General features: G+C 35.8%; 2 protein-coding genes across 6 annotated transcripts in view; both read left to right on the top strand.

The window, feature by feature from the left end:
• The first annotated feature begins 251 nt into the window (after positions 1 to 251).
• cers3a (ceramide synthase 3a) lies at positions 252 to 20,700 on the top strand. Of its 5 annotated transcripts, none has more exons than XM_089129707.1 (11): positions 252 to 304; positions 3,198 to 3,379; positions 5,860 to 5,977; positions 6,195 to 6,313; positions 6,721 to 6,778; positions 14,265 to 14,315; positions 14,868 to 14,960; positions 15,279 to 15,407; positions 15,549 to 15,655; positions 15,776 to 15,929; positions 19,059 to 20,700. In XM_089129707.1, exons 2-11 carry the CDS (start codon positions 3,207 to 3,209, stop codon positions 19,188 to 19,190), a joined length of 1,134 nt encoding a protein of 377 aa, XP_088985833.1. In that variant the 5' UTR covers positions 252 to 304; positions 3,198 to 3,206; the 3' UTR covers positions 19,191 to 20,700. The 5 variants fall into 5 exon arrangements, with proteins under 5 accessions (XP_088985833.1, XP_039529224.2, XP_088985832.1 ...); XM_039673290.2 differs by having other exon boundaries at positions 296 to 387; XM_089129706.1 differs by lacking the exon at positions 252 to 304 and adding an exon at positions 323 to 376.
• A 4,120-nt stretch (positions 20,701 to 24,820) lies between these two features.
• adamts17 (ADAM metallopeptidase with thrombospondin type 1 motif, 17) overlaps positions 24,821 to 25,695 on the top strand; it is a 98,442-nt gene continuing 97,567 nt past the window's right edge. The window contains exon 1 of the mRNA XM_039673474.2: positions 24,821 to 25,027. Coding sequence (XP_039529408.2) covers positions 24,955 to 25,027 — 73 coding nt within the window. The 5' untranslated portion in view covers positions 24,821 to 24,954. The remainder of the gene's footprint in view (positions 25,028 to 25,695) is intronic.

The following is a 25,695-nucleotide window of genomic DNA, read 5'->3' on the forward strand; positions in this document are numbered from 1 at the left end:
ATGTTAATAAGTTTGATAGGATCTATAAACTTTCAGGATGCCTTTGTTTACTTTTTATGCACCAATTCTGGTAGTGTGGTTGTTGGTCACCACTTGATGTCCAATATAAATTAAAACTATTATATAGGTGTCTTCTGAATTCAAGGCATCTAATGGGTGCAAGTACTGGCAGTGTGTTTTTACTGGAAACACACCTCATAGAACTGAGTCATTGACTGTTTGTCCTTTTGTCGTATCTGGCTGTTCACACACACTATCTCGCCCTCACCTTTTGCAGCTCTATCAGTTGCACTATGCAAATAAGGTGAGTCCTTAGGGCGCAGTTTTTATGTGTGCGCATGAGTGAACCCAATGAATGCCTGTTAATCTACAGAAGGTAAGAAGGAGGTAAGTAGGGAGGGGAGGAAGCAACTCAATTGCTACTAAGGTAGGGTGTGACCACAAAGTAATTCAGACAAAGAACATTCCCGTGGGTCTCGAGAGCAGCGGTGCTGTCATGTTACTCACTTCACCAGCGGAACGCAGAGCGAGCGGCGTGAGATCAGACGGTTACCTGAACACTGCGCTGAACCGCTGACAGGTAGCAGAGGTAGCCTAAGTGTTTGCTTTTTCTTGACCTTTGAAAAACTTTCAATCTTGTGTTTTTTCTTTTTTTGTTTAAAGAGGCCTTTATGGAAGATGTTTGGAGAGTGTCTCTAATGAAGTAGAGCTTGTGGAAACCTGTTACCTGGATTTTAAGACATTGGAAAATAATGTTAAACCCAGGTTTTCCTGTTGTATTTGTTAAATTGTGTTTGACAATTGACAACTTCTATATTATAAGCTGGGTTGGACTGTAATGCTAAAGTTTGAAAAATTTTAATGTGCTTAAGTTGGTCAGTTCTTGAGTTTTAACTATATTCAGTTCATATATCCTAGTTTCTTGTTATCAGAAATGGTTAACAAAGAAGATAGTGGCTTTGCGATGGTGTAAATAATTATTAGAGTTGTGTTTGGCAGTATTAGGGTTGAAGGGAAGGATAGTGATAATTCTGTGTGAGCTGTACATGGAGAGGCAAGCTTTGTTTACTCAGCGTCTTGCTCAAACAAACTCTGAGCTCTTTGTTATGTTCAGTTGACATGGTGTTCTGGTCATTCTGTACATGTACATGTCATGGAGATAGATAAGACTGCCATTGTGTGCTGTATTGCCTGATCAAAACCAAAATGTTAGGCTGTATTATTGTTGAAGTAATGAGCAGTTAGCCATTAGTTCAATAGTTTGAGTTGGTAACATTTTTTGTTTGTTTGATTTTAGGAGATTATGATCACCAAGGCTGCATTTATTTATTAAATACAGTTAAAATAATATAATTGGGAAATATTATTGCAATTTCAAATATCCTTTTTTGATTGTAATACATTTACAAATGTGGGCCTAATTTATTTCTGTGATTAAAGCTGAATTTTCAGCATCATTACTCCAGTCTCCAGTGCATGATCCTTCAGAAATCATTCTAATGTGCTGATTTGCTGCTCAAGAAACATTTATTATTGTTATCAATGTTGAAAAAAGGTGTGCTGCTTCACATTTTTGTGGAAACCACCCCTCCCCCAATTGATTGTTTGATTATATTGTATTTGAAAAAGAAATCTTTTGTAATATTATACATTTATTTACTGTCAATTTTCATCAATTTAACGTGTTCATGCTGAATAAAAATATTCATTTCTTAAAAAAAATCTTAACCCAAATTATTTGAACAGTAGTTTATATGTATACGATCTCTTATTATATAACATTTTTAAATGCCACATCTGTTGTCTGATCACTTCCAAACATCAGCCAATTTGCTGATAAATTGCTAATAATAACACCTATAATAAGACATTTAGTCCAAAAACGAATCAACTAAAGTTTTATCCAAAATATTTTGGTTAATTCATTTAAACTTCTTACTTTAAATAAATCAACCCAGGATCTACAGTACAGTTTAATATCTCAAAACTTGATACCCAGGATTAATTACTAACCCAGTCTGGACCGTGGGAAACCTGAACAAAATAACAAAGGATTATGTAATAATTTAGTCTCTGAGACTTACTTTCACTTGTGATGGCCTTATTAATTTTCCAGCTTTAGTGTGTATCACAACTAATACTTATACTCTATTAGCTTGGGTGTGAGTTGCTGTTGAACATGATGCAATTCACTGAATAGATTTGAACTTTATATCTGCACAAGAACATGTTGCTAGCCCTGTATTTGCCGTTTGGGTGCATGGCATCTCAGGTGTGTGTGTGTTGGTACATACAGTAAGCATGTGGTTTAGCCCTGGGGTTAGCATCGGCCCTATACTGTTTTCAGTAACAGCAAAGCTGTTTTACTATCAACAAATTGGACAAATCCTTTTCAGAATCTGCATGGTTATATATACAATTAGAGCTACAAAAATCCCAACTATTTTAGCAATGATAGTTTTTTGATGAAAGTCTTTTGATATTGACCTTTTATTGTTTGGTATTTTCAAGATTCTGCTTCACATTTTTTGTAGGTGTAATTGGATGCACACACACACACGCATATATATATATATATATATATATATATATATATATATATATATATATATATATATATATAGTATATATACATACACACATGCATACATACATATATATATATACATATATATATATATATTAATTATTTTATGACAAATATATAAATATATGACATAAATACACGGTGTTGAATAAGCCTGATTTCATCACTAATTCTTACATGTCTAAATCTAATATGTTCTGAACCAATACCTCTGATATCATTTCCCAAATCTTCTCTGATCTCTCTTTAATATATAATAGAAACATTATTTTTTGTAAGGTTCTACAAATTTATGAGTGTACCATAGACTTTTATGCTGTATGGATGGATGCTACTATTATATTATGTACTGATATAGGTATCATATCAATAATAAACAGGATAAAACGTCATTAAACTTCTCTTCTTTAGAATAATGTGTGTACTGATGCATCATGAACCTTGTTTTCAATTTTGTCAATGATTGGTGTCAATTTTGTTTTTAAGTCGAATACTCACACTTTCTCCTCGAATGAATTCAGTATTCAGAGTGTTGGCTGAAAACACTTCTTTTTGTAATATGTGATGCGTGCAGTCTTGTCTGACACTTGTCATCTGCTGTGTCCAACAGATCGTGGTCATGATTGGTATGATTGGTGAATGGTTGTGGTGGGACCGGCTGTGGCTGCCGGGGAACCTCACGTGGGACGATCTCACAGATCAGGAAGAGCTCGTCTATGCCAAAGTTTCCCACCTCTATGTCATTGTGCCGTATGCTTTAGTTTTCCTGCTAGTCAGATACTTGTTTGAAAGGTGAGTTGGTGGTGGAATTTCTCTGATTATGTTGCAGGAAATTAACATTTGATCTATCACTCAGGGTATATATTTCAATAGCCAGCGTGAGAATTTGTAAATGCCCCATTTTGAAAACCACCCAATATACCAGCCTGACCAGACTGGTAGATGAGAAAACTAGCAAAGGCTTTTTTTTTCTTTTGAGAAGGCTGTGTGGCTGTTTTAGGTCTTTTTCTTTGTTAAATAATTAGTTCATATAGTATTGGTAACTGTGTTTACAACTCTGTGGGTGCGTTTAAATCAGCTTAGACTAGCAATCAGGTCACTGATCAGGAAGTCGGCCATTTTAAGACCTGTCTCAATCACAGAATCCTTTCAGTGAACTGAAACATTCACTCCCTAAAAAGTCCCACAAACCACAGTGAAAACCAGGGGGCATCAATGCTCACTGTATTCTTACTGGAAAATCTGAAGCGCAAGAAGATAAATCAAGTGGGCCATGGCCAACTCAATACACAATTTAACATGAAAGATGTTTTCTTTTTCAACAAAAAAAAAACATTATCTACATTTGTTTTACTGTCAACCCCTGATAGCACACGTACATCAAGGAGATGTCTATTTGATGTGTGTTTCATCTGGAAGGCATATTTTTTCATAGTGTTTGTTCATCTGCAATATGTCTAGGACGCTTCCTGTTAGAAGTCAAATGGACGTTTAAGATGTCTTTAAGATGTAGGCTACTAATGAAGGATGTAGGCTATGATAAACTGACATCTTAAAGATGTCTATCAGATGTTAGTAAACAGCAGATGCTTTCCAGATGAAGGGATCTTTAACAGACATCTTGCAGACGTAGCCTACATTATGCTATCTGGGATGTTAAACAATTGAATGTGTGCATGCTGAATTAAAGTATTAGTTTCTTTAAAATATACCACATTTGTGCCAGGTTGCATAAACTGCTCAGTCTTACAAGTTAGTCTGATCTGTTTTCATCAATGTTTTTTTTTTTTTTTTTTTTTTTTTTTTATCTGGTAAAGCAGCATGTGCGTTGCGTTGCTTTTGTATAGGCATTAGTTACCGTGGAAACCGCCATTTCTGCCGCTCCTAAAGCGCCTTCTGCTGGCACCTAATGTAAACAGCCTTGCAAACCTGTATTAATACCTAATACTAGCGTGGCTGTGGATTTCTTCTACAAAATTCACTCATGACAGTACAATAGGGCCTTCTAAGTCAGTCTGAAGTATGTCCTCTCACTCAGTAGAAAACGTGGTTAACTCGTGCTTGGAGAAAAGAATACTGTACGGTGAAACTGGTATAATTTTGAACAATACCGTGATATAGATTTTTAGTCATACCGCCCAGCACTAATTTAAAGCTTATAAAAGCTGCTTGTAAAGCTACGCTTTTTGAAGTATAGCTACTATAAGCTTCTAAGCAGCTGCTGATAAAAAATAACCAACTGTATTGACGTGTGTTTGTGACATTAAAAAAAATTGTGTTTTGGCTTAATAAACTAAATATGATGCAAGTAATTGATGATCTCTATCAGTTCACTCCCCTCCCGGTGACACCGCCACTACTGGTATTTACAATTTACAGCAGAGCAGATATCTTTCTGACATTCATTTTTTTTTTTTTTTTTTTATTTAAAAGTATGATGATAAATACTGTCACTTATTCTGCAACATTTCATCTGTAAATTTATTTTAAAAGTTAGCTACATTAGGTAGCCTAAATAACCTGTCTTGATAAATTTTTATGGAAAAACATGTTTTTTGTAAAAAACAAACAAACAAAAACAAAACCCATATGATTTGTTTTGTGCTTGAGATTAAGTGAGCATCAATGCTTGCTGGTTTTCATGGTGCATTGTGGGACTTTTTAGGGATCAAAAGTTTCAGTTCACTGAAAGAATTCTGTGATTGAGACAGGCCTTAAAATGGCCAACTTCCTGATCAGTGACCTGATTACTAAACTAAGGAGCTGATTGAGTTGTAAAGAGTTACCTACACTAAATATGAACTAAATAAAATAGTTTAACTATTAAAAAGACCTTAAACGACTATTCAGCCTTCTAAAAAACAAACAACAACAAAAAAACATCAAGCACAATAAAAATGCTTAAACCGGCCTAATTTTCTCATCTCCCAATCTGGTATTGGATGTGTTCAGAGTGATTTTAGCCACATTTCTCTGGTCAGGCTTTGAGATCAGCATAACCTAGCTTGATCTTTTTTGTCAGGGTAGAGTTTTGTTGTGCTGCACCTGCACTGCTAGTCTGCTAATAAAAACTAGCTTTTTACTAGAAAGTCTATACTATTTTGAAACCCGCTTAAGTATAGTTTTAAGTTGTTTCCTTAAGTTTTAAATATGATTCCTATGAAGGATGTAAAAAAATGCATCAGTGATTTATTCATGTTTGGAAGATAATGCCAACATAAACATTATAAAAAATGTCAGTGTTTTAATTCTACTAATGTCTGTCTGTTTAGGTTAATAGCGACACCGTTTGCAGCGTTGTTTGGCGTTTCAGAGAAGACCGGATACAAAGTGGAGCACAATGCTGTTCTTGAACATTATTTCAATACAAAGTCAAAAAACCCAAGACAGGTAACGTCTTCTCCTCTCACTTAACAACATATCATTCTGAACTTCAAATCCTCATCAGATTTAAAGTGGCTTGTGGCTTGATCACGTGAGAGCGTCACTGTTTAAGACATCTTTTAAGGCAAGATTCTCTAGCTTTTTTGGAAACTGGAAATCAAAACGGCACATTTCTGCAGGAGATGTTTGCAGTGCAACACTGATCTCCTCCATCTTTTATTAGGCAGATATAGATGGTCTGTGTAAAAAATGCAGCTGGTCAAGTAGACAAGTGGAGCGCTGGTTCAGGAGGAGACGAAACCAGGACCGTCCTAGTGTTCTGAAAAAATTCAGAGAGGCCAGGTATGAAATAAAGACATATACGCTTTTTTGACTTGCCACATAGCTGTCTGGAATACTTGATAGTGATTGGTCAAATGCTGCATTCTTTTGTCAAATATTGTCGTATAATGACGATAAACTAGTGTTCTAGCAGTCTTCAAGCAGTGCGCTAGAAATGGCAACATAAGTTTTAAAATGAACTGAAAACCTTGAATGCAAGGTTTAAAAAAAAAATAATAATAATAATAATGCTAAATGTGTAAATGTAAGCAGTCTAATTTGCTGCAGCTGTCATTTACCCCAAAACCAAATGGTTACTGACTTGTTGCTGTGTGCTTCCACTTCCAGACTATTGTTGATTAGTGTTTTTGATCTGAATGTAATCCCTGATCACATGAGCGTTCCTCTCTGTTGGGTTGTCTCTATAGTTGGCGATTGGTGTTTTATGTGGGGACGTTCATTGGTGGAATCATAGCCCTGTATGATGTAAGTTTATCCTTTTCTTATGGTTTTCCTTAAAATTGCATATCTGAAGTAAGACATCTATGAAAAATGTGCTTGTTTTCCTGTACTGATGATTGACATGATTAGGATGTCTCTATGATGCGCTCGGGGGGGTTAGAGATCTAATGTGCGTGTGAAGCTTCTGACAGATGAGCCCTGTGGTGAATTCAGACCGATTTGAAACGCACTACAGTATAGGCAGCCACCCACGGCGCTCACGTTTGTTTTTTGCAAGCGACAACAATGTAACCAGTTCTAACACAATGCATGGCAAAAGTTCGAGCAAAGCATGCAAACTGTTTTGTTGTTGGCTCCACACACAGACGAGCACAAAACGCTATTTGGAGTCCCAGCCTCTGATGAGACGAGAGCATGGGATTCATTTTATTTTCAATGGAAATCCCTCAGAAACAGATGAATCAGTTTAACTCCACAAGAACTATAAATGGATCCACTAACCATTCAGAAACGTCCATGTGCGTCTAAAGGTTGCACATGTAAAGGATCAACAGTCCTCTGGATGGGGGTGGGGTTCAGCTGTTCATTTGCATTTAAAGGGACACACAGCGTTTCTGCTCACTCCCAAAAAGGAGAAATTTGACAAGCTATAATAAATGAATAGAGCTGAAATTTCATTTATATTACAGCTTGTGAAAAGGGAGATGTAAGATATATATATATATATATATATATATATATATATATATATATATATATATATATATATAAATGCCATTTGAAATTTTCTTCTTTAATGATGATTTTTTATCAAACTTGTATATTTAAGTTCAGTAATTTCACTTAAATAACAATTAATAGGTAATTATCATTGCCATTTAAGTGAAATCACTGAACTTAAATATACAAGCTTGATAAAAATGATCATTCTAGAAGAAAATTTCAAATGGCACTATTAATATATATATATATATATATATATATATATAGAGAGAGAGAGAGAGAGAGAGAGAGAGAGAGAGAGAGAGAATTTAAAAAAACCTTTATTCCAAATTTTCTTTTTTTTTTCAAAACATTAAAAACAACCTACTTAAAATAAATTACATAAATTGAATAAAACAAAGATTGTCATCTACCACAGAGCACAAAGCCTCTCCATAACACCAAACATCCTCAAACATGGCAAGACATGAAGTAGCTTTATAAAACCTAAAATCAATCAAAATTCTTGACTTCACCATGGCACCAAACATTGACACCAGATCAAAATCTTGATTTTTTTCATTTTTTTCTTTCCGACTCATGTATATTGCCATTTTACTTTTGCCCAAAACAAAATTCAACAACTGACACTCTCTCTTTCTTCTCTTTGTATGTTTTACCCCAAAGATAAAAGCTTGCATGGAAAATTCTTCATTAAAAGACTTAAACAAATTTTGTAAAAAAACAAATAAAGGTTTAAGTCTATGACAACTCATAAAAACATGAAAAACAGTCTCCCTTTGTGGGCAAAATGGGCATTCATGGCCAGAGAGAGAGAGAGAGAGAGAGAGAGAGAGAGAGAGAGAGAGATTTTAAGACACCTTTATTAACTAACTACACAACATTAAAAAAATATATAAACACTACATTAGCAAGAAATCAAGAAATCACCTTGACCTACTCAAATTCTTCAATAAAGTGCAATGTGTCATTTTCAATCCAGCACAACATTCTTTGTACACTCCACATATCTTCAAAGTTTTCCAATTTTTTCATATGAGAATAAAAAATAAAATCATGTTTTATCCTTGCTTTTATGAGCCCCTTAAACAACAATACAACATTTGTACTATTGCCAGCAATTTCATGTTTCCTACTAATATAAACTGCCATTTTGGCTTGACCCAGAATAAAGTTTAACAACCGTCCTTTCTTCTTCTTTCTTTTACAATATTTAAAACCAAAAATAAACACAATCATTGTAAACACTTCATTAACATTAGTAAATAAAATCTCCAATAAACCAAATAGAGGTCTTAGTCTCTCACAATGCATAAAACAATGAAAAATGGTTTCTCTTGCCCCACAAAAAGGACAACTATCTTGCACATTCGGATTCAACAATGAGATAAAAGCATTTATAGCAACAATTCCATGTAAAATTCGCCATTGAAGATCACCCACATGTTTAGTCAATGGTGGTTTGTAACAAGAGCCCCAGAAAGGTTTGACATCAGAATCAACACTTAAATGGTCTCTCCATGGTGTATCCATACGTTTTAACTTCTCATTATTTATCACCTTCACACAGACATTATATAAACTCTTTCCTCCTATTGTGTCGAACATTATATCTCTCACATGCTCTGAGGTTGACAAAACATTTTCATTTTCTATAACACTTTTGGATATCACCATACGCGGAAAATTGTCTGTTTTATCAGGAAGAGCTTGACTTGACAAAAAGTTCCAGTCGTCTTCACTCAAATTTTTCCGCCACTTTTTCAATAAAAAATTTACTGTTCTTGTTGATTTAATTCCAAGTCTCTGTGCAAAGGCATCAACATTGTCCATCGCAGTACCAGCCACTTCTATTAAGTCCTTCATTTGAACAACTTTGGCTTTTGTTAAAGTTTGCATCAACCACAAAGTTGTATCTCCACATAAATCAAGTCGAGCACCATTAATCAATGGCTCTTCCAAAAACCAATGCAGAGACTGATATGACGCTGATCTTTTAATCTGTACCAAACACCATGCTCTTCTTAAACTTTCATAAAAAGACGAGATAGACTTCAAATTAAAACTCCTACAATCTGTCCAAAAAATATTTCTTCTGAAACCCCACCCTCCAACCTTACTCAAAAGGCAACAGGCTGGTCCAAACCATGAGACATTAGGACAGTATAAAAACCTTTGAGCAAACTGTAGCCTAAAAGCTACTTTCCTGCTCAAAAGATCCACCACCCCTTGACCACCCTCTTCTTTTGGAAGGTACAAAACATTCCGTGGTAACCAATGTAATCGATCCCAAAAGAAGTTAATCATCTTAACCTGTATCTTTCCAAGAACCCCTTCAGGAGGCTCTAGAACTGCTATTCTGTGCCATAGTGAGGAGGCTACTAAATTATTAATAATCAATGCTCTCCCCCTAAAGGATATTTTAGGTAAAAGCCATTTCCACCTTTCAAATCTTCCTTCTACATTTTCGACAATACTTTCCCAGTTTCTTTTCATTATAATTTCATCACCCAAAAAAATTCCAAGATACTTCAGACCTCTTTGTGACCAGACCATTTCACCAGGTAATACCAGTTCTCCTTCATTCCATTCTCCAACCCTGTATGCTGAACTTTTGGCCCAATTTATTTTTGCAGATGAGATTTTTCCATAAATGTTAACAATATCAACCAGCTTGTCAATATCATCTTGTCCACTGGTTAAAACTAAAATATCATCTGCATATGCTGATAGCTTTATAGGTGGAAATGTACTGTCATACATAAAACCATCCAGATGAGTCCTAATTTTATTTAACATGGGTTCTATTGCTATTGAGTACAGCATTCCTGACAAGGCGCATCCTTGCCTAATACCCCTTTGTATTTTAAAAGGGCTACTCAAACCACCATTGATTTTCAGTACACTTTCAATATTTTCATAAAGCACTTTAATCAAGGCAGTGAAGGCAGGTGGAAAACCAAAAGTATCAAAAGTATACCATAAAAATTGATGATCCACCCGATCAAACGCCTTCTCTTGATCTAGGGAAATTAGGCCACATTTTTTCCCACACAGTCTAGAAACTTCCAAAATATCCCGAATTAAGGATATATTATCCACGATTGATCTATTAGGGACACAATAAGATTGATCTAAATGTATAACCTGTCCAATTACTTTCTTCAGTCTGTTCGCCAAAGCTTTGGATAAGATCTTATAATCAGTGCATAATAAAGAAACAGGCCTCCAGTTTTTTATCTCCTTGAGATCACCTTTCTTAGGGAGCAAAGTTAAAACAGCTCTTCTGCAACTTAGTGGCAGTTGTCCTTTATCCAAACTGTCACTTAAGACGGCCAGTAGATCTTCTCCCAACAAATGCCAATATGCCTTATAGAACTCAACAGGCAACCCATCCAATCCTGGTGTTTTACCATTCTTCATACTCTGAACAGCATTAAGAATTTCATCTGTTGTTAAAGGACATATCAGTTCTGCATATGAATCTTCCTTCACTCTTGGTAGATTGGATACAAATTCAGCCATTAACTGTCCATTCACAACACTGTTGGAATACAGCTCCTTATAAAAACTGGCAGCTCTTTTCCGAATGTCAGAAACCTCAGTCAGGACTTTTCCACCTTCTGATCGTAAACACTGAATACTTTTTCTTTGGCCATTTTTCTTTTCTAAACTGAAGAAGAACTTGGACGGGGCATCCATTTCAGAAAGACTCTGAAATCTAGATCTAACCAACGCCCCCTGAGACCTTGTCCCTAATAGATCTGCTAAGGCTGCTTTTTTTCCTTTAAGAGCCCGCAATTGGTTGGGATTTGCCGAGATTTCATTTAAAGCCTGAAGTTCAACAATATCCATTTCTAGACTTCTTATAGACTTAACTATATCTCTAGAAACATTAAAAGTGTACTGATTACAGAATGTTTGTATTTGCACCTTCCCAATCTCCCACCACTGTTGTATTGATGTAAAAGATGACTTTTTAGATTTCCACCCCAACCAAAAAAAAGAAAAACATTTACAAAAATGAGCATCTTCTATTAAAGCACTATTAAAATGCCAATAGGCACTCTTATATTTGATTGAATTAATAAAAACACATGCTACTACCATTGAGTGGTCAGAGAAACCAACAGGACAAATATCACAAGCTTTAAAACATTGTTTCTGATGATTAAAACAAAAGAAAGAATCCAATCTTGCTAAAGAGATACAATTTTCTTTTACATGAGCCCATGTATATTGTCTTTCGTTACTATGAAAAATTCTCCACACATCACAAATTTGACAAGTTTGAATGATATTTTGTAATTTACCCCTTGAAGCCATATGAGGCTCAATATGATTCCTATCTAAATCATTACTTGTACAATTAAAATCTCCACCCACAACTAAAACATTTTCTAGATTACATTCTTTTAGGCTTTCACATAAAGTTTCAAGAAACAACATTCTTTCTATTGATTTTACAGGGGCATAGACATTTATTAATTCCAAAGTGACATTTTCAAATGTTGCTTTTATCTTAATTAATCTACCTTGTATTACTTCTGTGACATCATATGATATTGGTAAACAAGTCTTTGAAAACAACACAGCCACCCCAGCACTCAAAGCAGTCTTATGACTCAAAACAATGTTTCCTTCCCACTCTTTCATCCATTCGACTTCATTTTCCTTTGTGCTGTGAGTTTCTTGCAAAAACATAACATCAATATTTTTTAGTTTCATCAACTCGTAAATCTGCGCTCTTTTGCTTACATCCCTCGCCCCATTTACATTCAGGGAAGAGATTTTAAAATTACTCATTATGAGGGATGAAAAAAGCACAACAAACCAGATCCATATCACTCTGCTATTCTTGTGACAAATCATTACTTAATGCTTGAGGGCGTACTTTTTGCACAATCTTTTTTAGACGATACACTTCAGGATTTGACAGACATCCTTCCCCTTTTTGTTTCATTAAGCTTTTTGCTGAGTCAATAAACAAAGAGAGGTCAGGAAAATAATCTATTACTTCAACATTCCTCATTCCTTTTGTGCGCTGGAGAAAATTTTTCATTTTCTCCAAACTGTACCCACTATATTCTTGTCTCAACTCTTCCTCAACTGGACCTTCAGAGAATTCCTGCTCACTTTCTGAGTCAGACATATCACTTGAATTCACCACCTCAGAACATTTGGTACTGATCTCATCTTGTGCCTTTTTCTTTGATTTAGCTATACTTTCACCAAGATTAGACTTCCTTTTCACTGATGGCACTTTAAATATTGCTTCATCCTCTTTGAGTAATTCACCCACCATCTCATCAAGTTCAATGTCCATTGTCTCGTCATCTTTTCTAATTCGTTTCTCACTACTCTTCACTCCACTTCTTCCTGGTTCTTCATCATTGTCCACATTCAAAACTGAACCCTCACCAATTTCACTTTCTTTTTCTACACTTTGATTTTCATTATGACTTTGAGACCCACTTTCATCATCTGTAACATTGGGCACATTTTTGTCTGGACACGCACGTACCAAATGCCCCACTTTCCCGCATCCAAAGCATTTCATGCTCTCTGTTGTGGCAAAAATTACATAATCGAAACTATCAACTTTGAATTTAAAAGCAATATTCAACTCATCAATATCACTCCTCAAAATCATGTATACCTGTCTACGAAAAGACACAACATGCTTCAACAACGGGGATTTGCACCCTAACGGAATTTTTTTAATTGCTGAAACTAATTGTCCATACCGAGATAATTCACGTTTCAGCGCTTCGTCACTAATAAAAGGAGGCACGTTAGACAGCAAAACCTTTCTCGCTGGGTTAACAAGTGGGAAAACCTTGATCAAACTATCATTGAGGACAATCCCATTTTCAACTATCGTGTTCACTTTCTCAGTTTTATCTAAAAAAATCACCACAGCACCGTTCATTCTCGACGCCGAACGAATACTGCTGTGACCAACACCAACCACCGATCCTACTGCTAACACACATTCTTCGACTGAACACTCAACTCCAACCGGCACTTTTATTCCATGTTGCCGGGTGAGTTGTTCATAACTCTCCACCTCCACATTCGCCATGGTAGCCAGTTTAAACTACCAGTTCAAACTGGCTAACCCACCTCCCTTTTCCCACCACAATATCCCCAGTGCTTTGTGACCATACACAATAAAAACAGTGAGAGAAACAACACTTAAGTAAAACAGACCTTTGAAGAAGAAGAAAGGACTCCACAATTACGCTCCGATTCACACTCCGCACTCACTCAGCAAACGCTCACGCATGCGCACGAGAGAGAGAGAGAGAGAGAGAGAGAGAGAGAGAGAGAGAGAGAGAGAGAGAGAGAGAGAGAGAGAGAGATGGATGTATATTCATTAAAAATGCTCATGGTGTTTTACTTTATTAAATTGCAAAGGCTTCCTCACAGTTGTTGAGAGGACAACTCAAAATAATAAATATCTTGATATTTATTATTTAGCTCATTTTAAAGTTAATCTTATTTAATATCATTTTAAGTCATATAGCCCCCTGGTTGAGAAACACAACATTATTGGCTTTCGTTTGGTGATTGCGTTTGGAACAGTTTTTGTGTTCGTATAATGCAGTATAATGCTGTTTTAGAACAAAGTCACATTGCAGCTCTTGACACTGTCATTAATAAATAGATGAAAAGCTAATTTTTCATGTCAGACAGTAAAGTTTTAAGTTCGTTTAGAAGCTAACATTTCCATTTTGTCATCTTATTAATTCAGTATTTTTATTGATTCTTCTATTTCTCACAGAAACCCTGGTTTTATAATTTGCGGGAGGTATGGATTGGTTATCCCAAACAGGTATGTTCCAGACTTCAGATCTTTAATTTGCTTGTATTTGCTCCAAAGTATATTTTATTGTTCATTTTATCTGCACTAATAAGAGCAGACGAGATTTTGCTCACTTTGACCCCGGCCCCGATAAAGTGTTCATGCAATGCTCAAATTTACGGCATGGCTAATAAAAAAGGCAGATAATAATGCTCATGCATCATAGTCACATGTTCCAAATCAAACATGGCCATATTTAGAAGAAAGATGTTTTTTGTTGGCCCAGCTGAAGAGTTTTTTTGGAACCGTTCACTTGTTATCGGAGTTCCAGGTTGTAATCAAAAGAACAGTGATGTCATCCAGATTGGCACTCAAAACATTGAGTTTCTAAGAATAATCACTCAAAAAAGGGCCCTCTTCAAAGCACAATGAATGAATTACATACATTTCACTTTGAATTATATCTCTGATCAATCAAAAGAGTCTTTTACATTTTCCGTCATAAATCTAACACTGGTTATCCCTTGTTATTGTGCATCATTGTTCTTATAACAACTCTTATTGTTGTTTTCGCTTTTGCAGTCCATGCTGGAGTCACAGTATTGGTATTATATTGTGGAGATGAGCTTCTATTTGTCGCTAGTGCTCAGAATAACATTCGATGTCAAACGAAAGGTCAGTATCATGTGATCTTATTCTGCATAATTATACCCTTACATTTTAACTACTTGAAATCTTTCAAATTAAACTTTAAATTATGTCTTGCCTGAGCCTAACCATTTATCACATGACCTGGAATAAACATCTGATCATTATTTTAAAAAAAAAATAGACGCACAGTGCAAGCTATTGTAATCTATTATTTAAAACTAGATTGATTTGTTGTTGTTTTTATTTCAGATACAGATCTCATCTAACAGCACATCTAATTTTTTCACTGTCACAGAGAATTACTGTGAACTCTTTTTTTGTAAATGTATTTCTATATTTTAGGACTTTAAAGAACAGATCATCCATCATTGGGCCACACTGACTCTCTTGGCTTTCTCCTGGTGTGGAAACTACATCCGGGTCGGGACCCTGGTCATGCTCATTCACGATTCTTCTGACATTCTTCTGGAGGTTAATGACCAATCTTATTTTATTTGATTACTCTCTCTTTTTTTTAGGCGGATTTTGATTTAAAGATCAGGAGGGCACATGAACTAAAAAAAATGATGTGCATGGATAAATCTTTTGTGTGTGTGTGTTATTTCTCTGCAGTCCGCTAAGATCTTCAACTATGCCAAATGGGAAAAAACGTGCAACAGCATCTTTGTGGTATTTGCTGCTATCTTCATAATCACGCGACTCATAATCTTTCCATTTTGGTGAGAATTTTTATTATTTACATCTTTAAGTTCTTATAAAGAGTCTCAGGCATAGTTTACATAACTTATACTATGAAAAGTTGTAAAAATCTCTGTTGTCTCATGTATTTTTTATACCAGGATCATTCACTGCACATGGGTTTACCCGCTTGACCATTACCCACCATTCTTTGGATACTACTTTTTTAACTTCATGCTTGTCGTCCTGTTGATGCTCCACATATTCTGGGCATATCTGATTCTACGTATGGTGAAGATGTTCCTTTTCGGAAGTGTAAGTTGATCTACATTTACATTTGGGAAGGTTTTATTTGTTTAAATTCACACTCATGAAATATCGATTTGTTATATTTCTTCATATTTTACTTATAAGTATTCATATATTTGGAAATTCATTTTGGGTAGACATATTTAGAGATTTCTCAATGTACATTTGGAAATCCTGGTTTTAAAGTCCAAATCCAAATTTTATGCAATTAATAACATTGATTTGACAAATAAAACACTGTATGTGATTTGTGTTTATATTTGCTTGTGCATATGTTAATATTGTGACATGAACCTGTCTTGGATCTGCTAAAACATGGTAGGCAAGGCAAGGCAAGGCCTTGAATTGGTTGAGGCAGATTAAGATAATTGTCTGTTGCTAAACAACTCGCCATGACATTTTGGCACTTTATACCTTTGGCACTGCAGTTTGTTGCAGATCTTTATAACCCAGGGTTAAAAGCATCACTAACCCCTTTCAAAATCACAAGTGAGAAACATTGCTTTACCCAGGGTTAAAAAAGACATTAACCTGGGGTTAAGTGTTGCGTCAAAAGCCCTGAATACATATTATAATTATAATTTATAAAACGGTTCCAGGTGCAGGAGATCTGAATGACTCATAAATAATAGTAAAACAAGTAATGAGGTGCATCTATGCAGTCCGTAGGCTATGTGTCACTAACACATACCATTAACCACCCTCGGCTTGTTGTCAATCATCTCAACTGACAGAACTGAAACCTTAACAAGTCATAAAACGGGCATATATGCTCTGACCTGCATGTGGACGGACTGTTTTATTTTATGAGTTCCTGACTAAAGCTGTTTTGAACAAAAGTTATCTGTTGTCTTGTGAGCTGGTACAGTTTCAGCGATGACACGGTTTTCATTTATTGTCAAACTTAAATGTCCTATTGTGATTTGTTATTGCATAATTTCTTCTGGCTTTTCTGGTCAATCCCATAATGCCGGTTATACCAGTGTTGGTTGGTACATCCCAAGAACACAATTGTACTTGCGTATGCTCCATTTAATCTTTAAGTTCTGGGTGAGGGCCAATAGAGATTACCACGGCCGTTAAATATAGTTGTCTCCAGTTTGTCAGTTTGGTAATCGAGAGTGATGATGATTTTTCAGTTGTAAAATGCAGTGGATATTAAACCCATGTAGCGTATATACTAGTGAAATATAACAAACACCGGGATAGGTAGTGTTATACTTAACAACAGATGAGTTTTTAGTCACAATTCTATCTCAGAGGTATACATTCCTGCATGTTGTAGTCATGGCATGTGAATCTTCTGTACAAGCAAGTAATTTTGGGCCAGTGCTCCCTGTTGGATCTTGTAGGAAACCTTAATTAATGTGTAGCAAAGGCCTATGCATTTATTGTCATTGTGCATGAATTATACTCCAAACACAAATGATGACACAAGCTTGTAGCGGTGACCGAGTTATCCAGGTCTGCGCCGTTGTTCTGTTTTTTTCCCCCCATTACACTCGCTTTCTGATTGAAATAAGCCCTGCCAGCCCGTGTTTAGTGCTCCATTGTTTTCACTCCAGCTCAGTCTATTGAAAAAGGTGAGTCATAATTTGAGAGTGATTGCACTGGCAGGCGTACATGATCTCTCGCAAATGCAGAGCGGATGAGGGATGCCAGATTCAATCGCTTCTCTGCTCTGTGTACCTGCAGCCTGTTGCTCGAAGGGACCCTCTGTAATTATTCGTGATTTAGTGCACATCAGACTGTTCGGATTCATTTACTATGGATGATGGATTGTGTACTTGCTCGTCTGGTTTCTACAAACAGCTCGTTAGGTTAATGTTTCAAGACCGGCTGTATTTTCAGATTTCAGACGATGTGGTTTTCATTTTGGTTTTTGCAAGGAGATCAGCTTGCTTATTGTTTGATTTTCAAATCATTTCTAAGCTAAGGATCAATAAACTAATGGAACAGTCCTTGCACTTCCAGGCAGGTTTGAAATCCTTATGCTCATATAAGGCACTGGGGGTCTGGCCCCCATGTAACTTTATAATTATAACTTTATATATTTCTTAGCGTCATTTGCGCTCTCCTCAGTCTGTGATCTGTAGGGGACAGGGCTTTCTCTTCCTTTCTTTTCTTTTTTAGGTTAGCTTTTTCTTGATGGTTTTAACTATTTTGTATTCCAGGGTGTTTTTTGAACGCTTTATATTTCTGTGTTTTTTTTTTCTTATATTTTTTGTTTAATGTGCTCTGTGAAGCTGCTTTAAAAGCCATATGTAAAATAAAGTTTATTATTACTATATGCAACATCATCAACAGCAAAGCATTCATCAACCTCTGTTAATGATAACGTTTATTAAATCAAAAGTCGGATCTGTTAGTGTTACTTATTAAACTGTGGCATGTAGAAACTACTCGGACCACATAGCAACACCCTGGCAACCACACACAACAACCTCTATATATTGGGTTTCTATATATTTATATATTTACTCAATTCCAAAGAACCTTTTATGCTAAAAAGGGTTCTATAATGACAAGAAAGAACCCTTTTGGTTCAAAGGTTCTTTATAGGCTATTATTCATTCATGCATTACTCTGCACAGTCTGCAGCATTTTGTAGTTGCAATTAAATTATTGATTATTAAAGAGAAAAACTGAAATGTACTCTTCATGTGATATTGATTAACTCCATAAAATTATACAAATATATACATTTTATAACCCCTATATATGGAATTTTGTGTTCATTCACATGCATTCATAAATGCATTTTAGGGTCTTGATGTTTTTCAATAATATGAAATATTTAATCCGGAAAGGACAAAACAAATGATGATGAATGAACCCCAAAGGTTCCATATTGAAACTTTTTCCTGGTTAGAAAGGACCCTAAAGGGTTCTTATTATTGAACCCATAAAAAGGGTTCTGTATACCTTTTAGGGGTTCCAAATACGTAGCGCTGATACAACCTTTTAAGGTTGTATATAGAACCTTGTCTTCTAAGAGTCTAGGATAGTTTTGCATGGTTAAACACCACTCAAATTTTCTTTCTAAAATTTGTTTTAGAAATAAAGGAGTGTTAGATGTTGTTCACTATAAATTATTATTATTTAAAAAATTTCTCAAAATGCGTCTTTTCATAGTTAACCAAAGATGAGAGAAGTGACAATGAAGAAGACGAGGAAGAGGATGGTGAAACCAGTGTGGCCGAGGACAATGACGGACATGTGAAAGTGACCAATGGCTGTGGTGGAGGCGGAGCTAATCATCACTGACACATCTTTCCTTATACTGTGAATGACTTTGAATTGGCCTCAGGGATGTGAGGAGCCAAAAACATAATTTGGATTTATTTCCACACATAATATGCCAGAGACCTGTCAAAACAAATTGCATCTTTTAATAACACTTTAAAAACCCTTTTCCCCCCCTGCGCTCGGCTTCACTGGACGCGAGGCGCTGTGTCTTGGCTGCTTTAAACCTATTTTCCCCCTTTCGACTAAGAACTTTTTTATTGTGGCACAGGATCACATGGGTAATTATGAAAGAACACCATGCACACAAAGCAAAAGAAACCCCCTGTAAGATTTAATAGACTGCTCATTGTTTTTGAAGCTCAAGGATAACGTCACACTGGCTGCTCTCGCCGCCTGGCATCTTCCTTCGAGGCTTCATCTGCCGTGCTGCTGAGTTTTACATAAACCTCTCCCTCTATAAAGAACTGAAATGAACGAGTGAGTTTGAAGAATAACATCTACCCTTGTAACACTTTAACCTCTGGACACTGGAGCAGGGGCTTGGTGGACACTCAGCTGATGTTTTCTTTTAGTTCTTAACTTCTTTTACTGTGTCTATTTGGGATGTGTCCACCACATTGTGGATTATTGGTGTTCACACTACAGTAACATATTTTTGTCAGTGCAATTTATTTGCATCAACTTATTGTTGGAGGTCACTGAGTCTCTCCACTGCTGGTTGACTGACTTCCAGTCAGTCAGAGGTTTTATAATTACCTTTGTGTGTAAGCCACAAAACCACAAGTGTTTAAAGTTTTCACCGTTTAACTTTAATCTTACTTGCTCCAAGTCTCAGAGTTGAAGAATTGGCTGCCTTTCAGTTCAATTTGAATTGGCCATTCAGGAAGTTGAATTGGAATGGCAGGAAGAGGAATTTATTAAATTGTAATTTTAAAGAAGTGTGAAATGTGTTTCACTCTGGTTCGCACAATCTAATTTATTAAATATGTAAATTAAAATTCATATATATGAAATATACAAACTAAATGCAAATTTGAAAGCATTCCATCCATCCATCCATCCATCCAAAAGTTTTGATGCTCTGCGGGGGTTTAGTGTAGACATATTTTCACAAAATAATATGTATTTGACTTAAAACTACCCAAGTATATCTGAATGCTGTAAGTGTTAAATTTTGAGATTTAATATGTTTTATGTCTTATTGACATTTATGAACTGGTTGAATATTCACATCTGCAGTGAGTGACTGATTTGGTGTGTGTTTTAGGCTATTTAATTAGTTGATATGTGTATGAGAGAATGACAGAGAAAGAACTGAGATGAATGAGTTCAGGCCTGTATGACAAATGTATGTGTGTGTATGACAAATCATTTTTGTTTCTCTTGGGCGATGCAAATTTATGTAGTTTTGAGAATTTATGTAGTGCATTTACTGTTTTTTACACTGAAGAGTGAAATGTTTAATTGAAGGATTTTTTAAAATTGTTCAATTAAATTTTATTGTAATAAAGATCTAATATTGATCTAATATTTCAGTATACAATGTTATAATGCTTAAATTGGATCTTTATTTAATGTTCATTTAAATAGAAATTTTATGATTTTTTCTCCCCTATATTTTTTTCTCCACCAACATACAATATGGAAGGGTCACTGCATTTGCCTCTCAAACATTTACAGAGGTCAAGAGCTTACAGAACACAGAAACAATCATAGACAGTAAAAGAAAACAATTAACAAATGTATACAAAAATATCTGTGAAACTGCTGGGTTGAAACTGCGACTCTGCAGTCAGACTCTTCTCAACCTCGGTAGCCAGCACCAATTAACAAATAAAGGGGGATACACAGACATTTAATGGCAATTACACACAATAAACAAATATGAAAACACCCAATATACGTAAACAAACACCTCAAATAATACTATCAAATAACTTCACTTAATAAATATACTTCTTATAAACAAACAATAGAAAAACAAGCAAAATAGTCGTTGGAGTTCCCCCGGTGAAGAAACCGGAATGGTTGTGGCCCGATCATCGGAACCATATATATACGTCCAATGTTTCCGCTCGAACCCCTTTGGATGGTGCTCACGGGACTCAGACGTGACTTTCTCTGGACGTATCAAACAAACAAACAAAAAGAACGGTAAGAATAAACTTAAACTAAACGTTAAAGAGTGTGCGCACTTAACTCCAAACGAAAGTTTAAATAAAGTTTATTAAACCAAAATAACGTTGTTGTGTATTCTTTACTGTAAACAAATTCCATTAAATAAAAACTCAAACTGACTTGACCCAGGCTCACCAACATCCGCCCGCATCCACCACAGTCACGTAGACAGGTCTTAACAGCTTTTAGTTAGTGTTCAGGAACCGTTAACTATGAACTAAATTAATATTGTTATTACTGGAAGAGTTACCGGGTAACCGGACAATTTCTCATGGTTCCCAACATGCGCAGTTGTACACGCACACACACATGTGCAACTGTCATTGTACTGTAGCCTACATCAGCGTTACATTATCTCATCCCATCTCACCAACAGTTTAATACTCGCATATCCAAACGTAGTCAGAAAAGGGCCTCATCTTCTTTCTGATCGCATGAACGTTACGAAACAGACGCTTTCATAAATCAGCCGCTCATGAACCTTCTTTGTATTAAAATGTCTTGTACTTTTCTTTTTTCAAATCGTCATCTTTTTGTTGGTTGTTTTTTTTCAGCTGGCCTCTTTATCCCAGTAATGTGCCGCCACATTTTAGCTAAAGTCCAACGCAATGGCGGACTTCGTTGAACTGTAAAAATCCTAATGAATCACTCAATTCTCATTGGCTACCTGCCAATAACAAAATTCACCCGCATTTGGCAGGTGGTCGGGTGGTAATCTCAGGCCCTGAATGTGAGGAAAGAGCAGTCAAGCAGCGTAATGGGATAATGAAACAGAATAAACCGCCTTTTAAAACTCACTCCGGCTGAACACGTTCTTTGTTTAGTGTACTGCCTGTAGAGGGAGCAGTTGACCACACTCTTGACCTCTGCAATCAAGCACACAACCTGTGCTCTACTACAGTGTCAACTCAAAATGATAACTGCTAAATCTTTTTTGGTGTCACAATAATTGCTTTCATCATTGTGCTTGTGTTCATAAATCACTGCTGTCTGGTAAAGTATCTTGTAAAGTCCTTTTCAGGGATGGCTGTAAGGATCTGGGTTACCTGGAATCATGTTGTTGTCATGCAGGTAATATTTTCTTCTTCTTTAATATATAAAGAACAACGCTTCTCCTCCCAAACATGATTATCATTAATAGTCTTTGTTAAAGTACGCATCACAGTGTTGCATAGTAGTTAACATTTAAAGTGGATCAAAAATGTTCATCAAAGTTATATTTCGAACAATTTGAACAACCGTTCTTGTTTTAGGCCAACTTTGATTAACTTTTTTCCTAAATGGACATATATCTAACAACATTGTAAGGCATGCAATTAACTTTCTATGGGATTTTTTTTTTCTCTGGTGTTCTGAATATTTGCTAGGGTGTTGGTGTTCTGGGTGGTTCAGTGATAATCAGTGCATTATTACTAGTACACTGAATTTATTTTGCTATAAATTTGGCACTCTGTGCTCAAATATCATCAAAGCACCACTGTGTCCAGCCTAGATCATTTTGCCATGACCATTGCTCATTACTGGGCACTTGGCTGTGCCAGTGGCCCCGCTATCCACAGGAAACAGTAATTCTTCAGTGGTACTTTGGCGAAGAGGAATGAGAAATCAAAGCACTTGAAATAGGATTAAAGCCTCTGCTGACCTACTCTAATGAACTTTATCCACTCACAAGTGCGCCGTTCTCAGGGTACGGACTGCTGATAAATTAGTTTTTCTATTGCTCTTACTGTTGTAAGAGAATCCACAAAATTAATGGAGAGTAGATTCTTACACCAAAGGTTTGTTCAGTGCATCTCTAGACTGCACTCAGCCTTTTGATATGATACAAATTAGTGGTGGTGTTTTCTAAGACGACTGCATAGAAACCACATAATGCCCTAGCAACTATCCAGGACAACCTAGTAACTGCATAGCAACTCAAATGCTCCTTAGATTGTTTTAACTGTAGCACAACTTATTAACAGTTTAGTCCATAATGCTGTACAGAATCCCTTATGCACTGCATTTCATTTAAATTTATGCTAAATAGGACATTTACTGTAAATGTTTTTTTTTTCTTTTTTTTTACTGAATATTAAAACAATGCGAATTGAAAAGGTCACACATGCAAAACACAAAATGCATTTTTGTGTTTAATCACATGACTTGCACACATAACTCACATAGTTTTGTCCCTTTAATATATGGGCTACAATACAATCCCAGCCCACTGCTTTATCTGTGTGTTGACAGCTATAACTTACACTCAAAACGACAATTTTCAGCTCAGTATATAATAATCATCCAGTACTTAAATCGATGCTCTCCCATAATGTTATCCAGGTCTTCACATGCTCTGTATTAGTAATAACAAATCACATCTGTTACTTCTAAAACTGATGAGGTACAATTACAGGCAATGCCAGCATATACGCCACGGAGATGGTATCCATAAGAATTCACAATAAGTTATCTGATGACAATGTCTAACACAAAGGGATATTTTTTTTGTCAATCTCTTTGTCAGGACATTTTGCTTTTCTTTATCTGTGGTTTTGATTATGAAGTGAAATGCAGTTTAAAGTGATTGAAGTTGTTCTTATAATACTTGCAAATTACCCTGTGCAGACACTATTTTATGTGCCTTATTCTGACTTGAGAGGTTTCAAATTACAACGTGCACTTTTAAGATTCAATGTGGCTGGGGTTAGTTATTTAGAGCATTAGTTTTTTTTTGTTTAATGTAAAGTAAATGCATTTATTTACACAGTTGAAAATAGGAATTTCTGAAAATATTAACTGAATAGTATCAATAATATTTCTTATTAATTTTTAGGTCCAATTCTTAATTTGACAAGTTGTGGCATCTTCTACAGTAGGCTATACCAATTAACAATTAAGTTTACAATGGTCTATGACTATGTAAAAGAACGCAATCAGTTTATGCATTGTCCAGCTGAAAAGACCAGACGAGCAAACCACCATGGTTTGTTTGTCTCTCAGCTGGTCAAGTTTAATCTGATCATCATTTTGGCAAAGTTGGGAAACCAGCAAAAAAAAAAAAAAAAAAAAAAAAAAAATATATATATATATATATATATATATGCATATATAAATAATAATAATAATATTTTATATATATATATATATATATATATATATATATATATATATATATATTAGCTTTAAATTAGCTTAGGCTGGTTTAAGATGTTTTTGTTCAGCAGAGAATGTGCCAAAACGGACAAATGAAAGCTTTTCTTCTTCCAATTTCTTCTTAACTGTTGGATTTAATACGTTTTATTTACCTAATAGCAACAGGCTGATTTGCCTTTCCCTCTGTTTCAATAGACGTGTGGGACAGCGTGCACTGTCCGGCCCTCTTTTCAGAATGACAGAACAAATAGCCAATGACGCTGCAGGAATATATTTACATAGATCAAATTGACGAATCCGAACGCAGTCTTTTTTTTCGGAGGCGGGGCTTTTTCCTGAAGTTCAGTTCTCCGTCTGCTTTAATTAAACTTTCTGAAACTTCGCGTCAGTCCGCTGTTGCTGTTTCGCCAGCGCACACTGCCTTCTCTCTTCACACAGACTGTTTCTCTACGAAATATTACATATAATAATGCACGCCAATGATACTCTACTGCTTTTCTTGTCTTTAATTCTCCTTTGCATTGGACTGAAGGCAATATCAGGTAAGACTGCAGCACCTGCGATACTCCTGACAGGAATTCACCATGGTTACCAGTTTTAGGCTATGTACCAACATTACTACAGCTTTAGGTGTTGGACAAAAAAAATAATAATTAACTGTTATATGGCAGAAATGACCTTTTGCTTCTGCACTATTCCCGTATTAACTCATTATTTTGCTGTTACCCAGTCAAGATAACGGCGGAAACTGTGGTTACCATGGTAACTTTTTCGTCTGGATCATTTAACGTTTACTAACCGACGGCGACTTGTCTCCTTGACTGTTTTATATAATTTGTAACTGAAAACTGCATATTTTTCCTGCTGCTTACAAAGGGTTTCAGTCATGTTGTTTCAATTAAGATGAAATTGTTTATCTAAGACTAAGAGCCATATAGAGCTCACCACCCAGGTTACATTTCAAGATGTTGTGTCTCAAAACCAAGTGCTCTATCTACCTAGACAGCTTTTCTGGACGTCATAATCGGAAAGAAATGATGTGACGTCACGTGCGCTCTTTTGGCAGAGTGGATGTTACATCACAGAGTGCTGAGAGTGCATGTGAGCTCATGCAACGGTTTGATGCCAAAAAGGCTGCCTGGATAGTCCGCTTACTAGAGGTCACATTCTCTGTGTAGTCAGCTGCCTAACTAGACAGTTTTTGGGGGGC

Source organism: Pimephales promelas, chromosome 1, assembly GCF_988280905.1.
Source record: "Pimephales promelas chromosome 1, fPimPro1.hap1.1, whole genome shotgun sequence".
Classification (NCBI taxonomy): Eukaryota; Metazoa; Chordata; class Actinopteri; order Cypriniformes; family Leuciscidae; genus Pimephales; species Pimephales promelas.

What these genes read in the sequence shown, in the direction of transcription:
- cers3a (XM_089129706.1), top strand. Translation starts at nt 356, where the DNA reads ATGCCTGTTAATCTACAGAAG. An exon ending in AAAAAATTCAGAGAGGCCAG is followed by an intron (nt 6,314 to 6,720) that starts GTATGAAATAAA and finishes TTGTCTCTATAG; the next exon opens with TTGGCGATTGGTGTTTTATG. An exon ending in CATTCGATGTCAAACGAAAG is followed by an intron (nt 14,961 to 15,278) that starts GTCAGTATCATG and finishes TCTATATTTTAG; the next exon opens with GACTTTAAAGAACAGATCAT.